Source organism: Procambarus clarkii, chromosome 9 (assembly GCF_040958095.1).
Source record: "Procambarus clarkii isolate CNS0578487 chromosome 9, FALCON_Pclarkii_2.0, whole genome shotgun sequence".
Classification (NCBI taxonomy): Eukaryota; Metazoa; Arthropoda; class Malacostraca; order Decapoda; family Cambaridae; genus Procambarus; species Procambarus clarkii.
Genome location: NC_091158.1, coordinates 18,814,546 through 18,841,709, shown reverse-complemented (window position 1 = coordinate 18,841,709; position 27,164 = coordinate 18,814,546). Strand labels below are relative to the sequence as shown.

General features: G+C 42.8%; 2 protein-coding genes across 3 annotated transcripts in view; both read left to right on the top strand.

The window, feature by feature from the left end:
* Positions 1-18,782, top strand: part of DAT (Sodium-dependent dopamine transporter) — a 73,671-nt gene extending 54,889 nt beyond the window's left edge. For both annotated transcript variants that reach the window (XM_069321222.1, XM_069321221.1), the window contains exons 8-14: positions 4,832-4,935; positions 6,273-6,510; positions 7,089-7,217; positions 7,853-7,952; positions 11,077-11,177; positions 11,833-12,009; positions 12,424-18,782. In XM_069321222.1, coding sequence (XP_069177323.1) covers positions 4,832-4,935; positions 6,273-6,510; positions 7,089-7,217; positions 7,853-7,952; positions 11,077-11,177; positions 11,833-12,009; positions 12,424-12,543 — 969 coding nt within the window. In that variant the 3' untranslated portion in view covers positions 12,544-18,782. The remainder of the gene's footprint in view (positions 1-4,831; positions 4,936-6,272; positions 6,511-7,088; positions 7,218-7,852; positions 7,953-11,076; positions 11,178-11,832; positions 12,010-12,423) is intronic.
* A 1,219-nt stretch (positions 18,783-20,001) lies between these two features.
* On the top strand, positions 20,002-26,437 carry LOC138362713 (phospholipid phosphatase-related protein type 2-like). Its single transcript, XM_069321220.1, has 10 exons — positions 20,002-20,121; positions 21,292-21,477; positions 21,834-22,023; positions 22,372-22,483; positions 22,696-22,933; positions 23,484-23,676; positions 24,194-24,325; positions 24,644-24,781; positions 24,963-25,186; positions 25,526-26,437. The coding sequence occupies exons 2-10, from the start codon at positions 21,293-21,295 to the stop codon at positions 25,680-25,682; spliced, it is 1,569 nt and encodes a 522-aa protein (XP_069177321.1). The 5' UTR covers positions 20,002-20,121; position 21,292; the 3' UTR covers positions 25,683-26,437.
* Positions 26,438-27,164: the final 727 nt, after the last annotated feature.

Genomic DNA, 27,164 nt, shown 5'->3' with positions numbered 1-27,164 from the left:
GTGTGTCCACTCACATGATGAGTGGCGCTGCCCAATACTGTCACTATGGCGGTGTGTCCACTCACATGATGAGTGGCGCTGCCCAATACTGTCACTATGGCGGTGTGTCCACTCACATGATGAGTGGCGCTGCCCAATACTGTCACTATGGCGGTGTGTCCACTCACATGATGAGTGGCGCTGCCCAATACTGTCACTATGGCGGTGTGTCCACTCACAAGATGAGTGACGCTGCCCAATACTGTCACTATGGCGGTGTGTCCACTCACATGATGAGTGACGCTGCCCAATACTGTCACTATGGCGGTGTGTCCACTCACAAGACGAATGGCGCTGCCCAATAAAAAGGTAGCGCTGCCCGCTGCCCGAGCGCTGCCCAGCGTTGCTCCGAGGGCAGCGCTGCCCGCTGCCCTCGGAGCAAAATTTAACAATTTAAATTTAACAACAGTCAAGGTCGTTCTGGAAAGTTAATTACCACGTCAATAACTACCCAGGACAATAATACAAATACGTGGTAATTACAGTAATATATTCACCGTAACCGGCGTTCATGATATACGAAGCCTTCTCAACCGGCTGTCTACAGACATCCTCGGAAAAGAGGAATGTGATCCGGAATGTGGGGGGGGGGAGGGAGGGGGGGGAGATGGAACCTGGGAATACGGATTAGGAACGGTAGGATTGGCCTTAATCGCGGGTCGGGGGAACTTGGCTAATTGGTCGAGGGCGCGGGTTGAGGATTGGGTCGAGGTGGGATTGGTTGAGGGCGGGGGCTGAGGATTGGGTCGAGGTGGGATTGGTCGAGGGCATCGTCGGTGGATTGGTACGGAATGGGATTGGAAATCACAGCGTAAACAATAACATTATCAGATGATAATGTTATTGTTAAATACCTCCTCCCCTCATTATCAGATGAGGGGAGGAGGTAGAAAATTTAATATTACGTTAAAGAATGAGAGAGAGAGAGAGAGAGAGAGAGAGAGAGAGAGAGAGAGAGAGAGAGAGAGAGAACGTAACATCACAGATAACAAAATTTAAATTATTTAATAATAATAATAAAAATAATAATCCATATCAATAAAATGCCATTTAAACTTAGTCTACACCACCACTACAAGCACCACCACAGCAAGCACCACCACAACAACTGGCCGTGAACAATGACTAACCACACCAACTCAACTCAAGTCACATAGCTATATATTTTCCGTAAAGTCAGCGACGACGATACTGTGAGAACCAATGATAACCAGGTCACATAATTACGGCCGCCTGATTGGTCTGTGAGCCTTCACCTGCTTATCATCCTCGGTGGGGGGGGAGGGGGGGGGAGAGAAACGAAATTAGGTGCAAATCAAGGAAGTGGCGTATTATTTCCTCTCTCAAGTATAACAAATGTATACAATATGTATAGAAATATGTGTGTGGTATGTATACCAGTATAACTCCTGTTGTAGGGGGACAGGAAGCCGTATATGGTCCCTCTACTCGATCCAACTACTGATCTTTCCCAGGATGAAGCCGACAACAGCTCTGCCCTTACTCCCGGGTACCTATTTAATGTGAACAGAAACATCAGGTGAAAGGAGCGTTCCTAACCATTGCTGTCTTCACCCCGGGGGATCGAATCCGGGTCCCTCGATTATGAGTCGAGAACGTAGACCACTGTGCTACAGGACCCACCTGGGTGGTATACGGCACTGATTACAACAGCCACCAGTGTGGCTAGTGAATGGTTGAGTGACCACGCGGACCTTAAGCTATGGAATGGGAGAGAGGGCTCTCTCGATAAGCCTAATATGAGGTGTCCCTGTGGTACGTGGTGATGGGAGGGGGGGAGGCTTGTGGTAGACGGTGAAGGGGGGGCCCTTGTGGTAGACCGTGGGGGGGGGGGGCTTGTGGTAGACGGAGCCACATCTTTTGTTTGTGTAGTAAAGCATTGTTCAGCAGGAGCAGGTGAACGTGAGGCTGTGACGGAGGCTTCTTATACAGCCGGTTGTCCCGCGGTGATCTCAAGCCCTTTGAAAGGGGTGACACTCCACCCCCTCCTCCCCTGCACCGAGCTGGGAGTGACACTCCTCCCCAGCACCGTGCTGGGGAGGCTTCAGGAGTCCAGGCTCCTGAAGCCTCCACCTTTATCCGTTAGTTTTGTGCATGACGATGATGTTATCGTGTTGATGTGTACCTCCGGTGAGATGCTTGACGAGTTCCCTACTCTGAGAACCTTTTCTAACTCAGTTGTCTTCTTCATATGCTGTATTATACCTATAAGTTGCTCACAGGTGTGCTCACTCGGACCATCTTGCCCTGGGGCGAGATTCACGAAGCAGTTACGCACGCACTTACGAACGTGTACATCTTTCCTCAATTTTTGACGGCTTTGGTTACACTTATTAAACAGTTAATGAGCTCCAAAGCACCAGGAAGCTGTTTATAACAATTACCACAGTTGACTGAGAGGTTTTCATGCTTGTAAACTGTTTAATAAATGTAACCAAAGCCGTCAAAGATTGAGGAAAGATGTACAGGTTCGTAAGTACTTGCGTAAATGCTTCGTGAATCTGGCCCCTGGTCACAACTGGAGTCAGGTGCACCAGACCAGTACGTGTGTGTGCCGCATTCTCCAGTTCCTATTCGTTAAGAGCGAGCACAGAAACAGCTGTGGCCGATATCAACGGTCTGGTCATATTTACATCGGCTATTTAATTTTAAATAATATTTTTATAACATGCTATTCTTCATTCCTTTTCTGCTAATCTTTGAAAATAATTAATTTGACAAGGCTTCTCGAAAAAATGCAGATTAACAAAAATCATTTATTGGCGTCCAATTAAGAGAGTGTATTAATTCGTAATGAGGAGAGTTTGGCCATATGGATTTTGGTAATAACTCCCGTGTTCGGACTGTGGGACACGGACACGGACACGGTCGGATAAACGAGGCGAATTAACAAGCCTCGAGCCTACATATAACTGTATTTCGCAAACTAGTTACCCGTTTTTTTCTGACTGCCCATCCAACAAACCGCATAAATGGTGACAAGGAATATTAGAAAAACTGTCAAAATCAGCTTCTTGTAACACGGGTTGAGTGAACTAAGTATTTATGCTTCAGGGCAGCCGTAAACATGTTGATCATGATGTAGGCTTCATGAGCTCTGCAAATATCTTGACATTTATATTATATATATATATATATATATATATATATATAATATATATATATATATATATATATATATATATATATATATATATATATATATATATATATATATATTAGTCTATACATCTCACATTTACGATATGTATCCTATCGATTTTCCATAATTGGCACCGTACGTGTAAACACATAAAATGGCTAGCAATATGTGTTTAAATACACATTTTAAGGTCACACTTAACCTCAACAACAAAACAACATTTGATCTATCCTTTACGTTTTCCCATCTAATATTTTTTAGTACCACTGATTCATCACAAATCAATGCCGAAAGTAAATCATTCAAATACCATAATGGTTAATTTATTAAAACCGCAACAAACTTTTAAGATCGATAGTGCTATTTCTATATCATGTTTGAAAGCAGTATAACAATATGCCTTACAATAATAGCAATACTCTGAAAGCGCATCATGCGTGGACTTAAATGTGGTTTATCTCTAAAAGATGATGATAAGATTCAAAATGTTCCCCCGAGGAGGCATCGGTAACAGACGGCTGGACCTCAATAGGAGGCGGGGGAAATGGAGTCACCAATTAGGGCCGTTCCCGCGCGCGCGATCCCCGGTGGCGGGCCCATCTTCTGAACACCCTGTGTCCTTTCTTACCTTTAGAATATTCAAAATAATCAAAATATACTCAAAATATAAAAAAAATATGATTCCACTGAATTCTGGTTGAGACCAGAAGCGTCAATGGCGTCCTTTAGAAAAATTCAGATAAAAGAAGTGTGAATGCGGTACCTGTGGGGGTGCTGGCCACCCGCCGGGCCGGCACCTTCTGGCGCCAAAACTCATGGAAAATGCCCAAGTGGTAAAATTATCAATAAAGCCGGTCAAAGAGTGCTAGAGACTTCGCTGCTGAAGTACAGTGTGTGATGAACGTTTGCAGGATTAGGATCTGATTATGTACTTTCAACCCCGCCCGACTGATTTATTTATACAGCGATCAACTTCCTTTGTTTAATAACCAACTGCGGATTCCGAGATCGCGTAGATCACGTAAATTTTTAGATTCAAAGTAAATGGAATCTGTTTAATCATGCTTAGGCACAAGAAGATGTTTATAAAATAAATTTATGTAGTAAAGTGAAGTAATTACTTAAAATCACATTTCAATTTTTGTTTCCAGTTGAGTATTTATGTATGTATGTATATATATATATACATATTATATATATATATATATATATATATATATATATATATATATATATATATATATATATATATATATATATATATATATATTGTTTATGGATTTCTACCTTCGTTGCCCTGGTAATGTAGCGACTCGCTGTTTATATGAGCACAACCTACGCATTAATTATTGGCCACAGGTGTACATTAATCCCGTCAGTACAGCGGTAGACACCTGCATCATTTACTAACTGTTATCATCATCCCACACCTCCATGAATATAAACACCTTATCGATTTACCCTTCCACATGTGTTTCGGATGTTAGCGTACCTTTCTGCCCATTAACTTGCACCTATCTAGTGCCACAGGTGTTTAACATGTCTCGCTGACACTCTAAGATGCAAGGTGTCTTAGAGAGTGTCAGCGGTGTCTAAGATATCTAAGATGTTCCTCTCTCTCTCCTACAGGTGTGGGTTGACGCTGCCACACAGATATTCTTCAGTCTGGGACCAGGTTTTGGGGTGCTCCTCGCCTTCGCCTCCTACAACAAGTTCCATAATAACGTCTACAAGTCTGTTTAATTCTTTGTAGTTGGTCTTATCATGTCCAGTAAACCGAACAGTTAATCTCTTCAGGTCAAACAGTATAGTAGTTCGTCTGGTTATTTAGCCCAAGAAGTTGGTCTGGTCAAGGGGGCCCTAGCTAATTAGATCAGGTAGCCTAAGTAGCTTTTCCAGTTAGGAAGCTCAAATAACTAGTCCGATCAGATCAAAGTACCTGATGTGATCAGATCAAAGTACTTGGTGTGATCAGATTCAGTAGCCCTTACATTCACAAATAGTCTGAACAGACCCCGTGATCCTCGTGAACGTAATTTGATCAGATTTAATAGCAAATGTAGGTGGTTTGGCCAGTTTGATCCCATAATCAACTGTAGTCTATTCCCATTGGTCAAGTTTTAACAGCATAGAGCTTCTCTGGTAATACGGTTTGTGTGTGTACAAAGAAACATTGTCTGTAATGTTGAAACTAGTTGAAGTAAAGGTATATATTGTAAATTACGTGTGATTTTATTTTAGATTTACACACACACACACACACCCTCTTCCCCCCCCCCCCCCTCTCTCTCTCTCTCTCTCTCTCTCTCTCTCTCTCTCTCTCTCTCTCTCTCTCTCTCTCTCTCTCTCTCTCTCTCTCTCTCTCTCTCTCTCTCTCTCTCTCTCTCTCTCTCTCTCTCTCTCTCTCTCTCTCTCTCTCTCTCTCTCTCTCTCTCTCTCTCTCTCTCTCTCTCTCTCTCCTCTCTCTCTCTCTCTCTCTCTCTCTCTCTCTCTCTCTCTCTCTCTCTCTCTCTCTCTCTCTCTCTCTCTCTCTCTCTCTCTCTCTCTCTCTCTCTCTCTCTCTCTCTCTCTCTCTCTCTCTCTCTCTCTCTCTCTCTCTCTCTCTCTCTCTCTCTCTCTCTCTCTCTCTCTCTCTCTCTCTCTCTCTCTCTCTCTCTCTCTCTCTCTCTCTCTCTCTCTCTCTCTCTCTCTCTCTCTCTCTCTCTCTCTCTCTCTCTCTCTCTCTCTCTCTCTCTCTCTCTCTCTCTCTCTCTCTCTCTCTCTCTCTCTCTCTCTCTCTCTCTCTCTCTCTCTCTCTCTCTCTCTCTCTCTCTCTCTCTCTCTCTCTCTCTCTCTCTCTCTCTCTCTCTCTCTCTCTCTCTCTCTCTCTCTCTCTCTCTCTCTCTCTCTCTCTCTCTCTCTCTCTCTCTCTCTCTCTCTCTCTCTCTCTCTCTCTCTCTCTCTCTCTCTCTCTCTCTCTCTCTCTCTCTCTCTCTCTCTCTCTCTCACACACACACACACACACACACACAAACATGCTACCAATCCCTCTCTGTCTGTCACCTACACACACCTCCTCTTCCCCTTCCAGGGACGCCATGGCCACCAGCCTAATCAACTGCTGCACCAGCTTCGTGTCCGGGTTCGTCATTTTCTCTGTGTTGGGGTACATGAGCCACAAGAGCGGCAAGCCCATCAACGAGGTCGTGGACGAGGGCCCTGGCCTGGTCTTCGTCGTGTACCCCGAGGCCATCGCCACCATGCCCGGCTCCACCTTCTGGGCCATCATCTTCTTCATGATGCTTCTCACTCTGGGCCTCGACTCCTCCGTCAGTAGCTCTGGCGTTGGCTTCATGGGGGTTGGGTGAGGGAATGTGAAGAGGCAGGTGGTGTCTTAGAGAGCAGTGGGTGGGGCTTATGTAGAATTCAAATGATGGTAATTGCAGGTTAAAGAAGTGCTTATGCGAGTCTCAAGTGAGGTATTTCCTTCCACCCAGTGTCACTGTTCTGATGGTAGTAAAAATAGGTACCCGGAAGTAAATCGACGAGGGTTGCATCCTGGGCAAGGTCATTGGTAGGTCTAAATGAACCTTGATATGCTTCCTGCCCCCCCCCCTCCCCAATCATGGGAAAGAAACATATTTTAGGTTTAGAAGAGTCCTAATTGGTAATTTCTAGGTTGTCCATAATGTATATTTACTTGTGAGTTAATTCATACATAATAAACATCAGTATGAATACATGATTGAGCATAGGAATATTTCAATCAACACGTCTACTCAACACATTTGGAGCTTGCACACTCGTATACATATAAGTGTTGTGTAATTTGAATTTGCAATAAGGTGTTGTTGCAAGCGAAAGTTGGTCATGCCAGTGACGGGTGATGCCCGGGCTCCGTCCACAGTTCGGGGGGTCGGAGGCCGTCATCACCGCCCTCAGCGATGAGTTCCCCGTCATCGGCCGTAACCGCAAGGTCTTCGTCGCTGTCCTCTTCACCGTCGACTTCTTAGTCGGGCTCACCTGCTGCACACAGGTGGGTGGTGGTGGTGTAGACAGGTGGGTGATGGTGTAGACAGGTGGGTGGTGGTGGTGTAGACAGGTGGGTGATGGTGTAGACAGGTGGGTGGTGGTGGTGTAGACAGGTGGGTGGTGGTGTAGACAGGTGGGTGATGGTGTAGACAGGTGGGTGGTGGTGGTGTAGACAGGTGGGTGGTGGTGTAGACAGGTGGGTGGTGGTGGTGAAGATAGGTGGGTGATGGTGTAGACAGGTGGGTGATGGTGTAGACAGGTGGGTGGTGGTGTAGACAGGTGGGTGGTGGTGTAGACAGGTGGGTGGTGGTGGTGTAGACAGGTGGGTGGTGGTGTAGACAGGTGGGTGGTGGTGTAGACAGGTGGGTGGTGGTGGTGAAGATAGGTGGGTGATGGTGTAGACAGGTGGGTGATGGTGTAGACAGGTGGGTGGTGGTGTAGACAGGTGGGTGGTGGTGTAGACAGGTGGGTGGTGGTGGTGAAGATAGGTGGGTGGTGGTGTAGACAGGTGGGTGGACAGGTTTAGTAACTGTAATGTCCCCTTAGGACGGGTTTACTAACAGTAATATCCCTTTAGGGCGGGTTTAATAATACCAACATCTCCTTAGGTTTGGTTTACTAACAGTAATGTTCCCTCAGGGCGGATTCTATGTGTTCTCCGTGCTGGACCGCTACGCTGCTGGCTACTCTATTCTGTTCGCAGTGTTTTGTGAAGCCATAGCGGTCTCCTGGATTTATGGTGAGTATGTGCGTAGAGTTGTATTTGGCAACACGCATAATAATATGTCATTCTGCCAACCCAGGGGAGAGAGAGAGAGAGAGAGAGAGAGAGAGAGAGAGAGAGAGAGAGAGAGAGAGAGAGAGAGAGAGAGAGAGAGAGAGAGAGAGAGAGAGAGAGAGAGAGAGAGAGAGAGAGAGAGAGAGAGAGAGAGAGAGAGAGAGAGAGAGAGAGAGAGAGAGAGAGAGAGAGAGAGGAGAGAGAGAGAGAGAGAGAGGGAGGGAGGGAGGGAGGGAGGGAGGGAGGGAGGGAGGGAGGGAGGGAGGGAGGGAGGGAGGGAGGGAGGGAGGGAGGGAGGGAGGGAGGGAGGGAGGGAGGGAGGGAGGGAGGGAGGGAGGGAGGGAGGGAGGGAGGGAGGGAGGGAGGGAGGGAGGGAGGGAGGGAGGGAGGGAGGGAGGGAGGGAGGGAGGGAGGGAGGGAGGGAGGGAGGGAGGGAGGGAGGGAGGGAGGGAGGGAGGGAGGGAGGGAGGGAGGGAGGGAGGGAGGGAGGGAGGGAGGGAGGGAGGGAGGGAGGGAGGGAGGGAGGGAGGGAGGGAGGGAGGGAGGGAGGGAGGGAGGGAGGGAGGGAGGAGGGAGGGAGGGAGGGTGGGAGGGTGGGAGGGAGGGAGGGAGGGAGGGAGGGAGGGAGGGAGGGAGGGAGGGAGGGAGGGAGGGAGGGAGGGAGGGAGGGAGGGAGGGAGGGAGGGAGGGAGGGAGGGAGAGAGGGAGGGGGAGGGGGAGAGGGAGGGGGAGAGGGAGGGGGAGAGACGGAGAGACGGAGAGACGGAGAGACGGAGAGACGGAGAGACAGAGAGACAGAGAGACAGAGAGACAGAGAGACGGAGAGACAGAGAGACAGAGAGACGGAGAGACGGAGAGACGGAGAGACAGAGAGACAGAGAGACAGAGAGACGGAGAGACAGAGAGACAGAGAGACAGAGAGAGTTTTAGACTTTGTCAGGGAAAAGAATTTTTTTTTCTCATTTCTTGGCGACGTCACGTAGGAAGCAGTGATGTTTTGCTGGTGACATCACTTATGACGTCTTGCTGACGCCAGCCAAAGGCCGTTGCCTCTCTTAATTGGTGCAAGTCGTCAACAAGGTGGTGGATGATAACTACGTCCAGATTTAATAACAAATATAAAAAGATAACAAGATCAGAGGGATTACCGAGAGTAACGAGGAGGGTCCCAAGAGTTGAAACTCGCTTCCAGGAGACCCAAGTACTTAGGTACAACTAGGTAACACCATCAACAAACATAAAAACAGCGGCTGGCTGAAACATTATAAGTTAATCACAAACGAAAAAGGAACCCAAACTAAGACCCCCAAAAAATTTCCGTAAGGAATAAAATGGTAAGAGTGAGGGAGAGAGAGAGAATGGTGGCGCTATGACAATGGGTGGGGAGTGGGAGGTCGATATGTACCAGATAGGACAAACTCCTCTTCCTGCCCCGTCTACCAGAAAGAGTGAGGGGAGAGCGGGGAGAAATCCGCAATCACGGATGCGGGAAGAAACTGTGGTATCACGCATTCGGGCAAAAATTCTGGGATCACGCATTCAGGCAGAAACTCTAGCGTCATTGATAGCTATAGGCAAAACAGCGTGTGGATGCTGGGTTGAGAAGATAAGATGTAATCAATAGCAGCAAGAAAATCTAATCCACGGGAGATTGTAACATAATTCAGTTAACAAATGATGAAACTCAGGTACTAAAATAAAACACAAAAGAGATCTGGCCAGCTAGCGGAGTACAATAGTTGAGAGGGAGAAAAGGAACGAGAGGGGAGAGAGAGACGGAGATATGAAGGGAGGGAAGGAAGGAGAGAAGGAGTGTGTGGGGAGGGAGGGAGGGAAGGAGAGAGGGAGTGTGTGGGGGGAGGGAGTAAAGGTTCTCTGATATACTGGAAGGAGGTTTAACTTCAGTGACGCATGGCTGGGTCCGCGGTCACCCCCCTAACATCATATTGAAGCAAATAAACGCCAGAGGGGGATATACGCACACCCCAAAATTTCCCTCATTAACTGGTTTATTAGAAAAGCTGCTGGAATATATATCAGGAGAAGAGAGAGCGAGAGAGGAACAGAAGGAAGAAATACTAGAGAGTACCTAGCTAAATAAATATACGAGCGAAACAAAGGGACGCTAAGATAGTGGTGAATGTCGTTGTCCCAGCCTAAATTTTATCATATGTGTGTGTGTGTGTGTGTGTGTGTGTGTGTGTGTGTGTGTGTGTGTGTGTGTGTGTGTGTGTGTGTATGTGTGTGTGTGTGTGTGTGTGTGTGTGTGTGTGTGTGTGTGTGTGTGTGTGTGTGTGTGTGTGTGTGTGTGTGTGTGTGTGTGTGTGTGTGTGTGTGTGTGTAATTACCTAAGTGTAGTTACAGGATGAGCGCCATGCTCGTGGTGTCCTGCATTTATGTTGACCAAACCACACACTAGAAATTGAAAATACGACGACGTTTCGGTCCGTCCTAGACTATTTGATCAAGTCGATTGTGAAGAGAAGAAGGAAGCAAGGGCAATAAATGCCCTTGTCGTCTCTTTAATTTCTAGTGTGTGGTTTGGTCAACATTTTTCAGCCACTTTATTATGACACTTCATCTGCTTAATGCATTTATGTTTTGTTAGCTGCCTGTGGAATGATTGTGTATGAAAAGTTGTTTTACAAACTAAATTAAAGATAGCGTGTATTTCGCCTAGGAATGCTTGGACAGGTTAGGTTAGGTTCTTTACTTACTCTTTCATGTTATGAGAAATGTATGAGCTAATTGAAAAATACAAAACGTGAACCTTTTTGGGCCCAACAGTCCATTTATGTACGTCTGACCATAATTAGTTGCTGTAAATACAATCATTTCAGGAGGCAATCATTTCTGGGAGGTAAATTTCTAAGCCGTATAAAGATACCATTCGCAATTAAGGTACCAACAAAGCTAAGCGTTGCATATCAACAAAAACAAATGTCAAAGATATGGGAAGAGTTTACCTAGCCTTCCTAATTCAAGAAATATCACATATTGTGACTTAAAAGTTGAACCAAAGAACATATTACGTGTGAGGAAGGAGCGATGAGTTGTAACTAATCCCTAGCCATCCCCTCCACAGGCATAGAAAGGCTGCAAGAGGACATCCGGGAGATGATAGGCTTCGCCCCAGGCATCTACTGGAGGACCTGCCTCAAATTCTGCGCACCTGCGTTTATCGGAGTGAGTTGTGGAGGACGACTGGCACTCTTTCAAATGGCATTGCGCCACTCGTTTATAAATATGGTATCACTCCACACATGTAGTCTTAAAGAGAAACAGGTTCCCATAATCACTCATACTCATCAGCCCACCTGCCACACCCAATAACACTCATCAACACATCTCCCATATCCCCACTTACACTCATCAGCACACCTCTTAATCCATCTACAGTCATCAGGGAACCCTGCCTCACCCCATCACCTCATATACACAACACATCCCTACGAGTGTAAACACATTTACCCGCGACCACCATCAAACAAAACTTCACCTGCAAACAACACCTGTTAAAGAACAATTCTACAAGGGCCGTGATGAGGGTTCGAACCTACGTCCTGGATGATCCCAGACGCGCCTTAGTCGATTGCGCCCCGACATGGTCAAAACAATTGCAACCGGGAGTGCTACTGCCGGTTGTAGCATCACGGACCTTGTGGATTTGCTCATTTGATGTATCACGCTATTGTAATTTCTGTATGTATTGTAACACCTGTTAAACATGACGATCCTGTTAAACCTGTTTAGCTAAACAGGTTAACAGGAACCTGACGATCCTGTTAAACATGTTTGGCTACTCCTAAGAGCTGCCCGTGACCCCAACACCTGCCCGCAGATCATCATTGTGTATGGCCTCATCAACTACAAACCGCTGTCTGCCTCCGACCCAGAAGCCTTCCCCTGGTGGACAGATGTCATAGGTTGGCTTATGGCTGGCTCCTCCATGATCATGATCCCCTTCGTCGCTATTTATAAAATTATCGAGGTTCCGGGTCCTGCTTCGCTACCCAAGGTAAGTCTTCTACTGACGTAGTGTTTCTTTTTTTTCTAGGATGAATACGTTAATAAAAGGACGCTCGTCCTGGCAAGTTACAGGTGGATAATGCACAGTTTCATGTTGCACAAGTGACGGGTGGATAATGTTGTGTAATTTCATGTTGCACAAGTGACGGGTGGATAATGTGTAATTTCATGTAGCACAAGTAAGTTCTAGATGGATAATATCGCATGATCCACGAGGCAGACGATATATGTGTATTACTGGTAAGCAACAGGTAAAATATGCCATTATCGTCATCCGAGACGCGCTAATAGGCTACTTATTTCCAGTTTGATTTTAATATGATGAAAAAATAACTAGTTTTAGTTATATACGTACAAACATTTGTGGACAATGTTGATTTGAGTACGCTGATACCTTCCCCAGCGGCTGAAGATCCTGACGACTCCGTGGAGGGACCAGCAGGTGTCCGTAGGCAACGGTGTCAGAGCCGAGACTAACCAGATCATCCTCAACTCAGAGACTCCGGCTCCTGATCAAGTGTAGTTCCTGTTTAAATCTGAGAGAAAACAAAATTTATAGAATGATGACAAAATTTCTTAGCAAATGTAACACAAGGGTTGTAGGTCCATGGTCAAATTAGTGTTGCAGAGTTTGTTTTAGGCCTAATAAATACAAAAAAAAAACGGACGCAGGAAAAATATGAACCAGGACGTGAATTTGTTTTCAAGTTATGGTGCCGTAGACACTGCATATTGTCAAGGGGAGCAGCAGATTTGCACAATATTGCAGAAAGATTTACATACTGGTAGACAAGGTGTTCCTTACTTAACACATTCTTTACCGACAGTGGTTTAGGGGGAAGATTATATCTGGATTGATGAAGGTCATGTTTTGTTTTAGATAGTAATGAATAGAGGCACTAATTTATACTTGATATATGTAAGCCTAGTAAATCTAGTCTATGGCACTATAGCGCATGACTTTAACAATCTATAACACGGGGACAAAGCCTCACCAAGCATTTCTTAATCTGGCGCAGAATAGTAATCATCCAACGTTGTTTAAATCTAGCGTAGGGAAAGATAGAATACTAGAATTTTATGTATTCTAAACTGTTGTCGGTGTGTTCATCCGTGTTTTGTCTCCTGGCAAGTAACTATGCCACAATCTGTTCCTGGCATCTTATAAGACAGTTGATGACCTTGTCTAATTTCTAAAATCTTCTTTCGATATTCTTAACTACTGTTTTTCGACGTTTTATTTAAATTTTTAAATCGTACTTCGTCATAGCACTTATTTAACCCCAGATTCTGAGATGGGAGTAGTTTTTCAAGACTTGTATCTTGACAATATTGATCTTGTGAGCTGACCTACAGGTGCTTGATAAGTCACAAAATCCAGGCAACGAATCTAGACAGCACTGGGAACTGATACAGGCGGATTACCGACGCTCGCTTCAATCAATGAAACATAACCACGTTCCAAATGAGGAGCTTGGCCCTTGTCACCAGTTCCTATGTAACTAGATTTTCATTATTCTGTTAAATTGTGTATGCATGTGCTTCCATTGGCAAGTGTTTTGTGCATCAACACGGCTCTGTTCACATGTCAACATTGGTATGTGTACTATATCAACACTGCCCCGTGTACTATGTCAACATATGGCCTGTTTACTAATGTCAACACTGGTCTGTGTACAAGTAGAGCTTAATATGGATAATACAAGTCAACTGAGGTTCTCTGTCCTTTCCTGTAGCTGCCCTTGCTAACGTCTGTTCAAAAACATACACTTAATTTAGTTTATCGTACATGTCACCCTTTATATAAGGTACACGTGAGTGAATTGTCAGGATGACAGCAAAACACTATGGAGAAGATTCCTTTTTCGTGCTTTATCGATGAAAAAAAAACTTTAAATGATGTCAAAATTGCTTGTTATATGGTGTTAGTAGTTAGTTCAGCTTTGTGCTAGTCCTTGTTGAACAGTTGTTACTCGGCTCTTGATCAACAGTAGAACAGTCACACTAGGTTCTTAGTATCCGTGTTGTTCACTAATCAGGTCTGCCAAATAATGTTTTCATGTTGTATTCTAGCAAGCACAGTAACTTCGCCCAGAATACTGCATGCTTGACTAGAATTCTGGGTGGTCAAAATGTTTCATAACGAAGATGGTGAGCAGTTGGTAATGTTTTGAAAGGCATTTTAGAATCGCTTAAACAAGAATTACCTCATGTTAATTTATAGAAAACACATTTCAAGTGAATAATATCTACACTATAAGGCCAGAGTAAGCGGCGTGTTGTACATATATATATTTATTAATGTTGAATTTGTTAGGCACTGCATATTCTATCCCAGGTCTGTGTAATATAATTATATTTGTTGTGACAGTATATGTGAGTGCGTAAATAATTATTTTATAGTAATTAAGGAATGGTACTCATACATATATTTATTGAATACTTTCGTCTTGTAATGTTTGTTCTGGATCTTAGTTGTGAATGATATCCATTACGATACAAAATACTGTATCGCCCATGATAAAATTAATGAATAATTTAAGGCACTGGCAAAGCTGAAAGCATTAATAAAATGATTATAATTGTAAACATGGTGGAAATTATATTTATATTCCACTGTATCAGGAGATATGAGTCGTCTGTTGGTCCAGCTCTGCCAGACCTAGCATTATCTCTATGCATTGAGAGGACATGTTTCTGCCATATTGACTGTATAAATATTGTACGTAATTTTCAATGATTCTCAAATATTAAATGCGGAGTTATTACCGGTAAAACGTGTATATTAATAATGCTGTTGTAATGAGTGTACGTATTCTTGTACACACACACACACACACACACACACACACACACACACACACACACACACACACACACACACACACACACACACACACACACACACACACATACACACACACACCCACACACACACACACACACACACACACACACACACACACGCACACGCACACGCACACGCACACACACACACACACACACACACACACACACACTATAACACATACACACATGTTATGTATATGTAATATTAATTTTAAAATGTAATTGACTGCATAAAGGACCATATAATTAGAAAAGCTTAGTAATATTTATAAGAGTATGAACATTGTTACACGGTTTGGCTGGGTTCTCAACCGCTCTTTAATACGTACCTCTCAGCTCTGGAAGCCAGAGGAACAATATACTTTTGTACAGAAAATAAAAATTGATGTTGATGGCATGTTTGTAGATCTAGTTGCTCTTTTGATGTAAATATGCATAGAATATACGTTTATCGTGTATTAGATAGGACGCAACTCAATATAAAGACAGGGCGTTGACGGGGTTAGGTGACTAGGCTACACATTGCTGTATTCATGGAATATGTAGAAACTTATTACATTTGTGTGATGTAAACTGGAAGGTTAGACAGTTTATGTATCTTGATAGAGCGTGCTTATATTGGCTTAAAGCCTGCACATGCTAGGCTTAGTGACAATGAATCACAGATATTGGTCACTCTTGAATCCCTTAGTCTAGTCCTATTGAGACCAAAATTAAATGTCCTATCAGGATCTGGGTAATTCTTTGTTTGTTTTCTTTGAAAATGAAAGACATGTTTAGTTTATAAACCACGAGCATTTTCGGGTTTTTTTCCGTCTGGTGTTTACAACAGGGTAAAGGATGCTTGTGTACACAGTGTATATGCTCAGTTGAACTTCATGGTGTACATATGTAACGTTGCGTACAATAAAGTATCTGGATTTTATAAGGTGTAGTGTGGTGTTGGCCTATATAAGTGCCTGTCTCCTGTTAGTTTACGTTAAATGTACTATGGCATACCGCAGGCCTGAAGTGGGTGCCCAGCCCGAACCTTCGCTCCGTGAGCAGTCAAGTTCTTCTTTTCCTAAATATGTTTACGTCCTCTTGACAGCTTCGTGAACACTTGTTTGCTATGTATATCCTGGTTAAAACGGCCCGAGTTGAAAGCGTTACCTGGCAGTAATGCTTGTCTGGAATACAGGAAATGCGTGGCGAAGTAGCTATAGTTCATTCATTGTTAAGAATAAGGTATAAGCAGAGTTTTATACAACTCAAGCACCTACATCAGTGTTTGTGAGTTGAAATGTTGACCTTTTTCACAGCACATATTTTCACCGAAGTTGATCGATATTTAAGTCGATTTTCTATATAGTTTATAACTTGGAAAAAAAAATATTTCATTCTGTTCATTTGTAAGTGTAATTCTAAAACATGTGAAAACGCATAATATTTATTATGTCGTAAGACAGATTTTGAATAATGTCACTAGCGCATGTGTATTTATGAGAAATATGCTAAACACAGCCATTGGCATATTTCAAGCGTGCTTGTAGGAATGTTGTTTGTAAGGTTCAGTGTATATATAGACTTTAGCGGTCACATTGTTCTCGTTAAAACGTGTTTTTTTTCCGAAGATTTATTCTTATTTTTAGAGTAACAGTTTATGGAGAATATCTTTGGTTGATTTCTGACGACAGCATCAATGGTACCACAACAAGCATTATGCTGCATCAGCAGTCAAACGAGGACAAAGATATATATAAATATATAAATTTATATATTTATATATATATTTATATATATATTAAATATTTATTTATTTATTTCTATATCTCATAAATTATTGGTAATCTCGGACATACTGTTAGCTATTAGAGTGAAGTTTAGGTTTAGATTGTCTTGGTACAAACAAAGCCTTTTATAAAGACTTTCGAGCCTTTGTGATCGAGAGTCGAGAGCAGCCATACAGAAGGGTTTGTTGAGTGCCTCACAGCACACCCCACCGCTACGCTTACCGGGCAATATCCACCGCATCCTCTCATTACCTTTCACGCTCTTGCCAGGTTCCCCCCTCACATAAAGGTTTAGTACACTAAAGTAAAGGTTCTCCCTTTTTAAAGCTTGAATAACATACTTCCTAACGAAGACAATTATGATACAGTGTTCTAAATGATGAAAATAAGATACTATTCCATACCACACCTTGATAAAAAGACTTTTAATGTCTCATGTATATATATTAGAATGCAACATTAGTACTGGTAAAGCAGAAAGGTAGTGGATGCGTACATACACAGCCTGGTACATTGCTCGTACTCACCTCGTGGTGTAGTCATTGTTCATTGTTCAGATCACATAACCATGATAACCATGGCGCGGTGTAAGCTGGGGTGTCGCAAAGACATAACCATGATAACCATGGCGCGGTGTAAGCTGGGGTGTCGCAAAGACAAATTAAATACTGTGCATCCACAATTGTTATATCTAGTCTTTATACACGAAGGCTATTTCTTTGTTAACATTCGATTTTTTTAATATTTATGAGTATTCAGAATCAATCACGTGACTGTTAGATTTTGTGCTGGTAACTAACTGATGGTGTGTTAACTTTGACTTGCACCACTCGTATACCATGATTGTATATTATCAAAAATATCAGTAGATCTTAGCTGGAATATTAAATACTTAACATTTATAAACGGTATCTTTAAAATATTAATTCAATACTAAGCAAACAAAAATAGGTACAGTATCTGAAACTATAATTTGCAGAAAAATCTTTAAGTAAAAAATTGTATACAACTATGCTATAATAAGTAAACGATGCCATAATATTTTCTCATTTCAAATTTAGCATGCCGCAAGATTAGATCATGAGAACAAATTTATAGTGTCTGGTATATATTATAGCCTCTAAGTCACGTGGAATCTGGTGACTTAGGTCAGTTATACAGGTCAGGTAGTGAGTCAAATTATCATTGTCAGGAATGGTCATAATCCATCACAATTTTGTGATGGATTTATTGATCACAAATCAACTTTCTGCATTTTATATTTTCGTTTTAAGTCGAACTAGCCACTGAATTTACTTGCATTTGTCTTTTATAAAAGTCAACATACGTCCAACAGAAAACATTAAGTTTATTTTATGTAACTTATTTGTATTTTGATAATTTAATACAGTTAAATAATTATTGTTTTGAATGTAAAAGAAATACTTGCCATAACATATTTGTTTATCTGTGATATTATTTATAATATTAAAAGTAAGTTACCAGCACTATCACTAACGACTATATGATATACAACTCTCTTTTCGCTTGATGGTTTACACATTTCTGTTTTTTGTTAAGTTGTTCCAACAGAAAATAAAAGTGACATTAATCTCATTATACGCTAGAGAAACAACAGAACGACTTTCTTCCACCTATGGACGATTTTTTAAAGCATTTATGCTCCTTGGGCAAGATTCGAACTCTGGTCTCGAAGATTCGGAACAAAGGAGCCAGGTGACAAGTTTTAAAACTGTGCAAACGGGATTCCAATCTTGCGCGAATCATAACTGCTTCTATGTAATTTTCCAGCTGTCGGCATATTGTTTATGGCGTTATCGCGAGTTAAGAGACCGTCGACCATAGTCCCATACAGTAGTTTTCCATTCTGGAAGTTCAGAATGTGACGCACATGTTAATCTTTAGGGACAAATTCATGCTGTATATTTATTTATTTTTTATTTAAAAAATATCACATAACTATTAAGCAAATATTTGTAAATGTTGTAATGTCTTGTATGCGCCTCATGTAAACACGATAACAATATTATTATTATTCATCTTCATAATATTATTATTACTATACAACATGAATGTCAATAATCAACTTTGTATGCGTTCTGTGCTTAACTTATGACAAATAGAGAATCTTTCATTATTATTCATTTGTTTGATTTCACACCCAACTTTGTACATCACGTTAACGTGATTTCTTGGTGCATTTGAAGAGAAGCGTAGGAGGTAGAATTCCTGGACTACAGACCGGAATTGACCTTTCACGTGTTGAGGTCAACATGTGAAACCCAGATTTGGCGTCAGTGTAAGCCTCGGGAACTCCAAGAGGATTCAGTTAAGTCCCAGGTTGCATTGCTTTTTGACCATGTCGTGGTGTAGTGGTCTAAGGCGTTTGCTTGGAAACTTTGGAGAATATTGAGGAGGGGACACCGGGGTCTTTGATGTGGATTATTAACCTGCCTTGGGAGATTCTGACGCCTAACTATATCTAGAACTTTAATATATGATGATATTAATTTATATCTGGGCACAAACCTATTTAAAAAAAATACTTGAAATGCGTCTTGGGGACAGCTGCCGTTTTCATGGTTTTGGCCTGAGAACAGGATGAAATACAAATAATTGCTAGCAGAACTCTATACACCTTACCTAACCTAAGCTACGCCTAAATATACACAATATGCTAATATATATATATATATATATATACAGGGTATATATATATATATATATATATATATATATATATATATATATATATTATTATTATATATATATATATATATATATATATATATATATATATATATTATTATTATATATATATATATATAATAACATTAATTTATATTTGATAAAATTTTTATTCTGAATGAACAACTTGATAAAATTCAAAATTTATAAGTTTTTTTTTTTGAGGGGGGGGAGGTGTCGGTCGTTGGACGGAATGAATATAGCATGAGTACGGACATATACGTCATACTATCAGCAGACAATAGAGCCAGGGTTGGTGAATAAGTCATACTATCAGCAGACAATAGAGCCAGGGTTGGTGGATACGTCATACTATCAGCAGACAATAGAGCCAGGATTGGTGGATACGTCATACTACAAGCAGACAATAGAGCCAGGGTTGGTGGATACGTCATACTATCAGCAGACATTATACAGTAAGAGAGAATTATCTTGTTAGTTGTCTGCTGTAAACAGGTAAGTCAAATACTGACCCTTACATAAAATTTACATTAATTTGTCTTCAAAGTTCGTGTTTGGGTTGTGTTGATGTCTGGAAAACTATGTACATTTAGCCAAGATTCGCCTTACAAGAAGGGAGCCCCATTATGATATATCACTGATAAGCCACATTGCCTTATCTTGCGCTATCTTGGCCACCAACCACAGCTGCGTACAAGATTAGTCCTTCCCTAACCTGTCTAACGTCTATCCGGCTTCAGCTCCACTCCAGACCTTAAAAATCAGAAATAGTGAGTATATTTATTTAAATTCTTCAATGTCCTGTCTACCGTCTACCCGCATTGAACACTGGGCTATCTTATCTACTGTATACCTCTATATTGTCCTCTGCACCCCAAAATTGCTCATGACAACACACTTAAGAGATGTGTCTCCAGCTGCTTATGTTTGTGTAGACGAGATCAGCCAGGAGGCTAGTGGAACTTCTGACTAGGCTTAATATAGGTCGAACCTGACTAGGCTTGCTGTATGTGGAACCCCTGACTAGGCTTGCTGTATGTGGAACCCCTGACTAGGCTTGCTGTATGTGGAACCCCTGACTAGGCTTGCTGTATGTGGAACCCCTGACTAGGCTTGCTGTATGTGGAACCCCTGACTAGGCTTGCTGTATGTGGAACCCCTGACTAGGCTTGCTGTATGTGGAACCCCTTACTAGGCTTGCTGTATGTGGAACCCCTGACTAGGCTTGCTGTATGCGGAACCCCTGATTAGGCTTGCTGTATGTGGAACCCCTGACTAGGCTTGCTGTATATGGAACCCCTGACTAGGCTTGCTGTATGTGGAACCCCTGACTAGGTTTGCTGTACGTGGAACCCCTGATTAGGCTTGCTGTATGTGGAACCCCTGACTAGGCTTGCTGTATGTGGCACTTCTGACTAGGTTTAATGTAGATCGAACCTCTAACTAGGCTTGCTGTATGCGGAATCCCTGAATCAGTGACTAGACACAAAAATCATCATAGCAGTGACTCAAGTGAACAAGTGTTATTGCCTAGAGCTGTGAGACTGATATTTGCAAGACGTATAGCATAAAATTAGGACGATGAAAAGATTTAATTTGATGGATAGCTATAGTAATAACAGTTAACCATTGAACAAATCCACAAGGGCCGTGACGAGGATTCGAACCTGCGTCCGGGAGCATCCCAGACACTGCCTTATGTGGATTTGTTCATTTGATGCATCACGTTAGTGTGATCTCTCTGTGTGACAGTTAACCATATCCAAATGGGTCACGTTATCAGCAGAGACAGAATATATTAGACTGACATTAGGCAACAGTCAGGAAGCGTATGTGTCACTAGGAATTCCTTGATAAGGTAATGTATTAGCACTTGGAAGGGTTATTGATAACCGAGTGTGCTTACTAATGATTATTATTTCCCCCCTATCTTCTATAAGGATGAACTTGAAAGAGAAGGCCAGAAGAAAATGGAATTTGGGGTGGTTGAGAGACAGGGAGATGGTGGTGAGAGAAGGAGACGTAGGAGAGGATATAGCCACAGTCAACAATCCTCTCCTCTTCCCCGTTGCTGTCATCGATATCCTGCTGATAGCTACTCTCTGCGCCCTCAACTACTGTCTCAGGTCAGTCACGAGGGGGTGGGGTGGTGGTCTTATCTTTCTTAGTGTATACTGTTGTTCTCATTGTATATCTCTTACTGATTGTATATCTGATTGCATACATGTCTTTCTGACGACATGCTTTATGATTATTTGTGTTTCTGACCTGTATGTCATTATGATGTAATTAAATATTTAAATTCTTATTGTATGAGTATTTTTGTATCTTTCTCTCTCTCGTCTCACTTCTCTTTGTAATTATTTTAGTATTTCCTTAAACTGTATCCACAACCAACAAGATTAAAATATCCTCATTAAAATACCCCCTGAGAATCCTTTGCAAGAATTGTAACACCTCTATCACCTGTCTTCTGGAGAAGGTATGACCCCAAGGTGCGTGAGGCGAGCAGCATGGTGAGCTGGGCGGGCGTGAGGCTGCCCTGCACGACACTGCCCACCCTCTCCTATCCTCGCTACACCCTTCTCAACCACACCCTCACCAGCCGTGTGGCCTTTGCTCTTCCGGACTCTGTTTTCTTCAGCTGCGCCATCGTCGTTCCGTGTTGTTTGGTGAGTAGGGAGTGATGGTGCCTGTTGATGGTGGTGTGTAGGGTTCCGTTGGTGGCGGGGGACAGATGATGGTGTATTGTGAGACCTGATGTTGGGGTGGTGGAGTGTTGGGAGACCTGATGTTGTGGTGGTGGAGTGTTGGGAGACTTGATGTTGTGGTGGTGGAGTGTTGGGAGACCTGATGTTGTGGTGGTGGAGTGTAAGGAGCGACCTGATCTGAACACAGCTGTCGTGAGACCAGACAATACTCAACTTTGCATGCAGTAACGATGTAAAATTGCCAATACAAAAGCGGCCAAATTCACAAAGGAATGTACTAAGATCTGACCTCAATGGTTTCACCCTCAGGTCCTCCTGGTGGAGGGAGTGAGGGCGGTGTTCCCCAGCCGCAGGATCAAGGTGGTAGAGAGCTGTGGGTTCCGTTTTCTCCTTCCAGTCCGTAGGATCCTACGCTTCCTTTGTGAGTAGAAGGGGTACTAACTCGGATAGGCTTACAGGGTCAAGTATCGTGAAAACATTAACACGTCTGTTTAAAGTGATTGAGTGACTTAGGCAGTGACTCATGAAGTGACTCAGGCATTGACTCGTGCAAGGTGTATGTGAGAACTAGTTTTAGCAAACCAGGTGACGCCTAAATTTCTGGAGTATATGATCCGTGTGTTTGTGTTTCAGGTAACTTCCTGCTGGGGGGCTCGGCGACTGGGGTGTTGGTGTCGGTGGTGAAGCTGCTGGTGGCGTCCCCGAGGCCCTACCTGCTGGCGGTGTGCAGTCCCAAGGGCAACGAACTCAGCAGCATGTGTCAGCATGACCTCGTCTGGTCGCCCAACACTGTGTGTAGTGGAGACTCTGGTGAGGTACACGAGGCACTTAGAGCCTTTCCCTCCTACCACGCCGCCCTCGCTGTCTACTGGTTAGTCTTGCCTCCCTCTGCCTCACCACCCCAACCCCCACTCTTCTTTTTACCTTACTTTAACTTTCCTTCCCGCCACCCAGCAACCAGCCCCGTCTTCCCCTGGTCAACATAACATTTTGTTTTCAACTTTGTATTTCGTGTTTACTTCAAATTATACACTCGTCCAGTTAAAAGGTAGGCCTCACGGAACCTCTGGGGCCTAATTCATCTGACTTATAGTAGGTCAAGTAAGGGGAAAACTCACGGCAGAGGTATATTTTCCTCTAAATACATACCTAATAGCCTAACCTTGTAGGGAAAGGAAAATTCTGATATATTGTGATTCAGGTAAAATATTGGTTGCCATGGCGATACATTGCGCGCCTTATACACACAAATATGAAAATCCAGGAAACTTCCCTCGATAGATAAAGTGAGGTTAGACCCAGAATTACTTCAGAGGAAGTGTTTTAGTATGAGAGACAAGCAGTACCTAGGCTTAAACCAACTAGTTGATATTCGATAGAAGTTTGGGATCACGTTTTACTAATGATAACGTTGCTTGCAGTGGGATGTGGACGTGGGTGTACTACTCGAGAACTGCCAAGGTTCCTGGCATGTACGGCAGCTCCCTAGTGATGGTAGGCGCAGTCTTAGTCATGACGGCGATTGGCGCCTCTCACGGTAGCCTCACCTACCAGTCATCTTGTACAGACGTCGTCGCAGGCGGGCTCATTGGTGCTGTCTCTGCTCTGTATATGGTTAGTGGCCTTTGCTCTCCACCATTAATCGACCGTACACTGAAGGTGACCTGTGTATTACATCTTCGTTTCATTTTTGGCGAAAGTTTTGAGAAATTAGTTGCCAACTTTGATATATTTTGATAAATAAAAATAAAACCTCTTACGGTCTAAATATTTTAATTGTGTTTACCCTGCGTACCTATCATCTAGCCCCAAAACGGCCACATCTCTTCTAAGAATATATATAATTTTGTTCTGGACTCTCAGTTTCAGGTTCTTACCAGTGCATGCTCCTTGCTCACGTGTTTAATTAGATGCTAGCGACAATCTCTGGGCCAAAAGTGCTATCTTTGATTAAAGAACAACTGGCTGACACACTTCGCATGAATTTAATAATACCTCAAACAAGTATATTGTTTAGATTATAACAAGCACAAAATAGCTCACAAGCACATAATTCCGGTGTTGATGTCCCCGATGTTTTGACGTTAGAGATCACAAACAATACTTCAGACAACATCTCTTCCTCCTTCAGGTGTACGGCGTCCTCAACGGGTTTAAGGAACACAAGTGGCGTATGAAAGTCAAGTCCCTGGCAGGTGTTCCCGACCACCCCAACCTGCTTTCTGTCGCTCCCCTCAAAGGCTCTCCTACGCCAGCCAAACAGGTAAACCACTACACCTGTTAAAGCCAAGGCGAGAACGTTCACAGATGTGCGTGTATATATATAATGATCGCATTGCTAGCGTTGTTGATCTTATATTATAACCTTTTTATGTTTACACTACGCTTGGTGTTGTTTGTCAGGATGTCTCAGATGATGATCTGGTTATGTATAAACACTGTTACTTGACAGGACCTTGCTGTTTGTGCAGTATTAGGCACCTTGAAAGGGATGTTGTTGTCTTGTCTATATATTAAGTTTGGGCTGACAGTCCCCAAGTGGGCATGTGAAGACATAAAGGACATTCGTCTCTTTTAACAGCAGGTGGTGCCGACGAAGGTCTGGGAGAGGAGGTCGAGTCTCGGGGAGGACGACTCCGACGACAGCTTCGGGTACAACAACTTGGCTCTCATCAGCGACGAGTTCCCCTTCATCCCTCGGGCTACCACAGCCGTCAGGGTGGGTATTATCCTGGCGACGTTTAGGAAAACTTGAGAATGACAAAGTTAGGCGGTGTTTGTTTTTTTAATAAAAGAAGATATAACTAATTGTCAGATTTATGTATGTTTAAGATTGTGAATATGATTTCAAAATTGATGTTTTGAACCTTGTGTGTTAGCTTCACGTCTCCTCCCGGAAGGTTCGCAGCAAGCGGTTGGCGTCTGCCAGACCTGCAGCTCAGGCCATCAACTCTACCGTGCTCGCCATCACAGCTCCTCCGCCTCCACCTCCTCCACCTCCCCCTCCTCCTCCTCCTCCTCCACCGCCACCACAACCCAAAGGGCAGCCCCCTAACTACTCCAGGCCATACCCTTCCCCCTGGGCCACTACCGCCGTCGGCCGCTACAACGTCCCCAGGCAGAGGTCAGAGAGCTGAATGTTTTGGGGATGGGTTGCTTTATTTGCACAAATATAAAAATATATATATATATATATATATATAATATATATAGTCTCCATTATACCCTAAGCTTCGGCTGGACATGTTTCACTCCCTGATCATAGCGCAAAATACCAGCCCGTCCTCATCAATATTTATTAAATGCATAATTCATCATTCCGTTCTCTCAATTTGACACTAAACAATCCAACAGCTTTGCCCAACCAGAAACGTACGAAACCAGCAACTCACCTAACCTATCGAGGCCGATACATACCAAAAATATGTCAATATTATGGTGCTTGAAATAACTTCTTTCACAGGTACTCGGCTCCTGCCCCGATGCCCACCATCCAGACCTACCATCCGTCGAGGACCCTGCCCCACAGCCATGCCCATACGAACCTCCTCTTCGCCTACCAGACCCACGACTCTGACAACAAGCCCCGGGCCAGGACCGAGACCTCCTCCTACTTTTGATTTCGCGGTTCCTGCGAACTTTATGGCGGGGTTGGTTTTTCAGGGGCTGATTCATCCTCGTGGCTGCTAGAGATATGTAAGCGTGTTATATTAATTCAGGATATATATATTTATTAGGGGGAGTAACTTTATATACATGAACTCCCGTAAGTAGACCTACATTCAAGTATATACAATATGCTAGGCTACAGTCATTCAAGTATATACAATATGCTAGGCTACAGTCATTCAAGTATATACAATATGCTAGGCTACAGTCATTCAAGTATATACAATATGCTAGGCTACAGTCATTCAAGTATATACAATATGCTAGGCTACAGTCATTCAAGTATATACAATATGCTAGGCTACAGTCATTCAAGTATATACAATATGCTAGGCTACAGTCATTCAAGTATATACAATATGCTAGGCTACAGTCCCTCTCTCTCTCTCCCCCTCCCCTCCCAGAAACAAACAACGATTGCCTTATATATAAAGTTACTCTTAATTATTTAATTTACCAGTCTGTAATGCTCTGTTATACAGTATGTGACCATAATGATTACAATTCCTTCTTAGTCATTACAGGCACTGCAATATGATCTACTATATATATGCTGTACATGTCTGTAATATTTCACTTGATACTAGTACAAACTTTGCTCTATAATGGGCAGCAAGTTGCTGAACAAATCAACACAGGCGGGTGATGCAGATTTGGCCTCCAATATTGTTCTTATTAGTATGAAATAAATTATTGTTGTTTCTTACCATGTGTCTTATTGTTACCTGAGTTGTCCGTTTGTGGGTGATATTTTAAATCGCGATCAATCATAACGATATTAACGACAGGGAAAGAACACAATAAGGTGAATGCATTTACCACTAAGCAAATTAAAAAGAGAAGAATTAACAAAGGGAAGAGAACTGTCAAGGGAAAGTGCCAAGCGTAGAAATAGCCTAAGCTACTCTATGCCTTTGAGATGTATTTTTTTTCTTGTCTCAATAAACATACTTGAACTTGTCTCCAACTTACTCTCTCTCAACGAAAATCAAATAACAACGTTCCCCATTGCTTAGATTCATTTTCTTTCACATATTTATCACCCGAAATTTTCGCATGGCAGACAAAACGAAAAATTTCACTATACCATTAATCTCTATAAATAGCATAAATTACATTTCTTGTGTTGAATTTAAAAGGTTAAAAACACATAACAAATGTTAAAGATAGCATTCGCTACTTATTTGACATGTTAAGAACCGAGAATTATATGTACGGGCAGCATAAAACATCCACTAGACAATATGACATTGTAATTGCCAGAATTAGGCTGGGATATCGATATCTATGGCAGGTGGCTGCAGGTAATGAATCAATCCCCCAATGGTGAACATTCCAATTGTAAACTATGTGAACAAGAGCTGGGACATACTCTCCAAGGCAGTCACATACTCTGTGACTGCCCTGTTATAAGTGACTTCAGACCAAAGGGT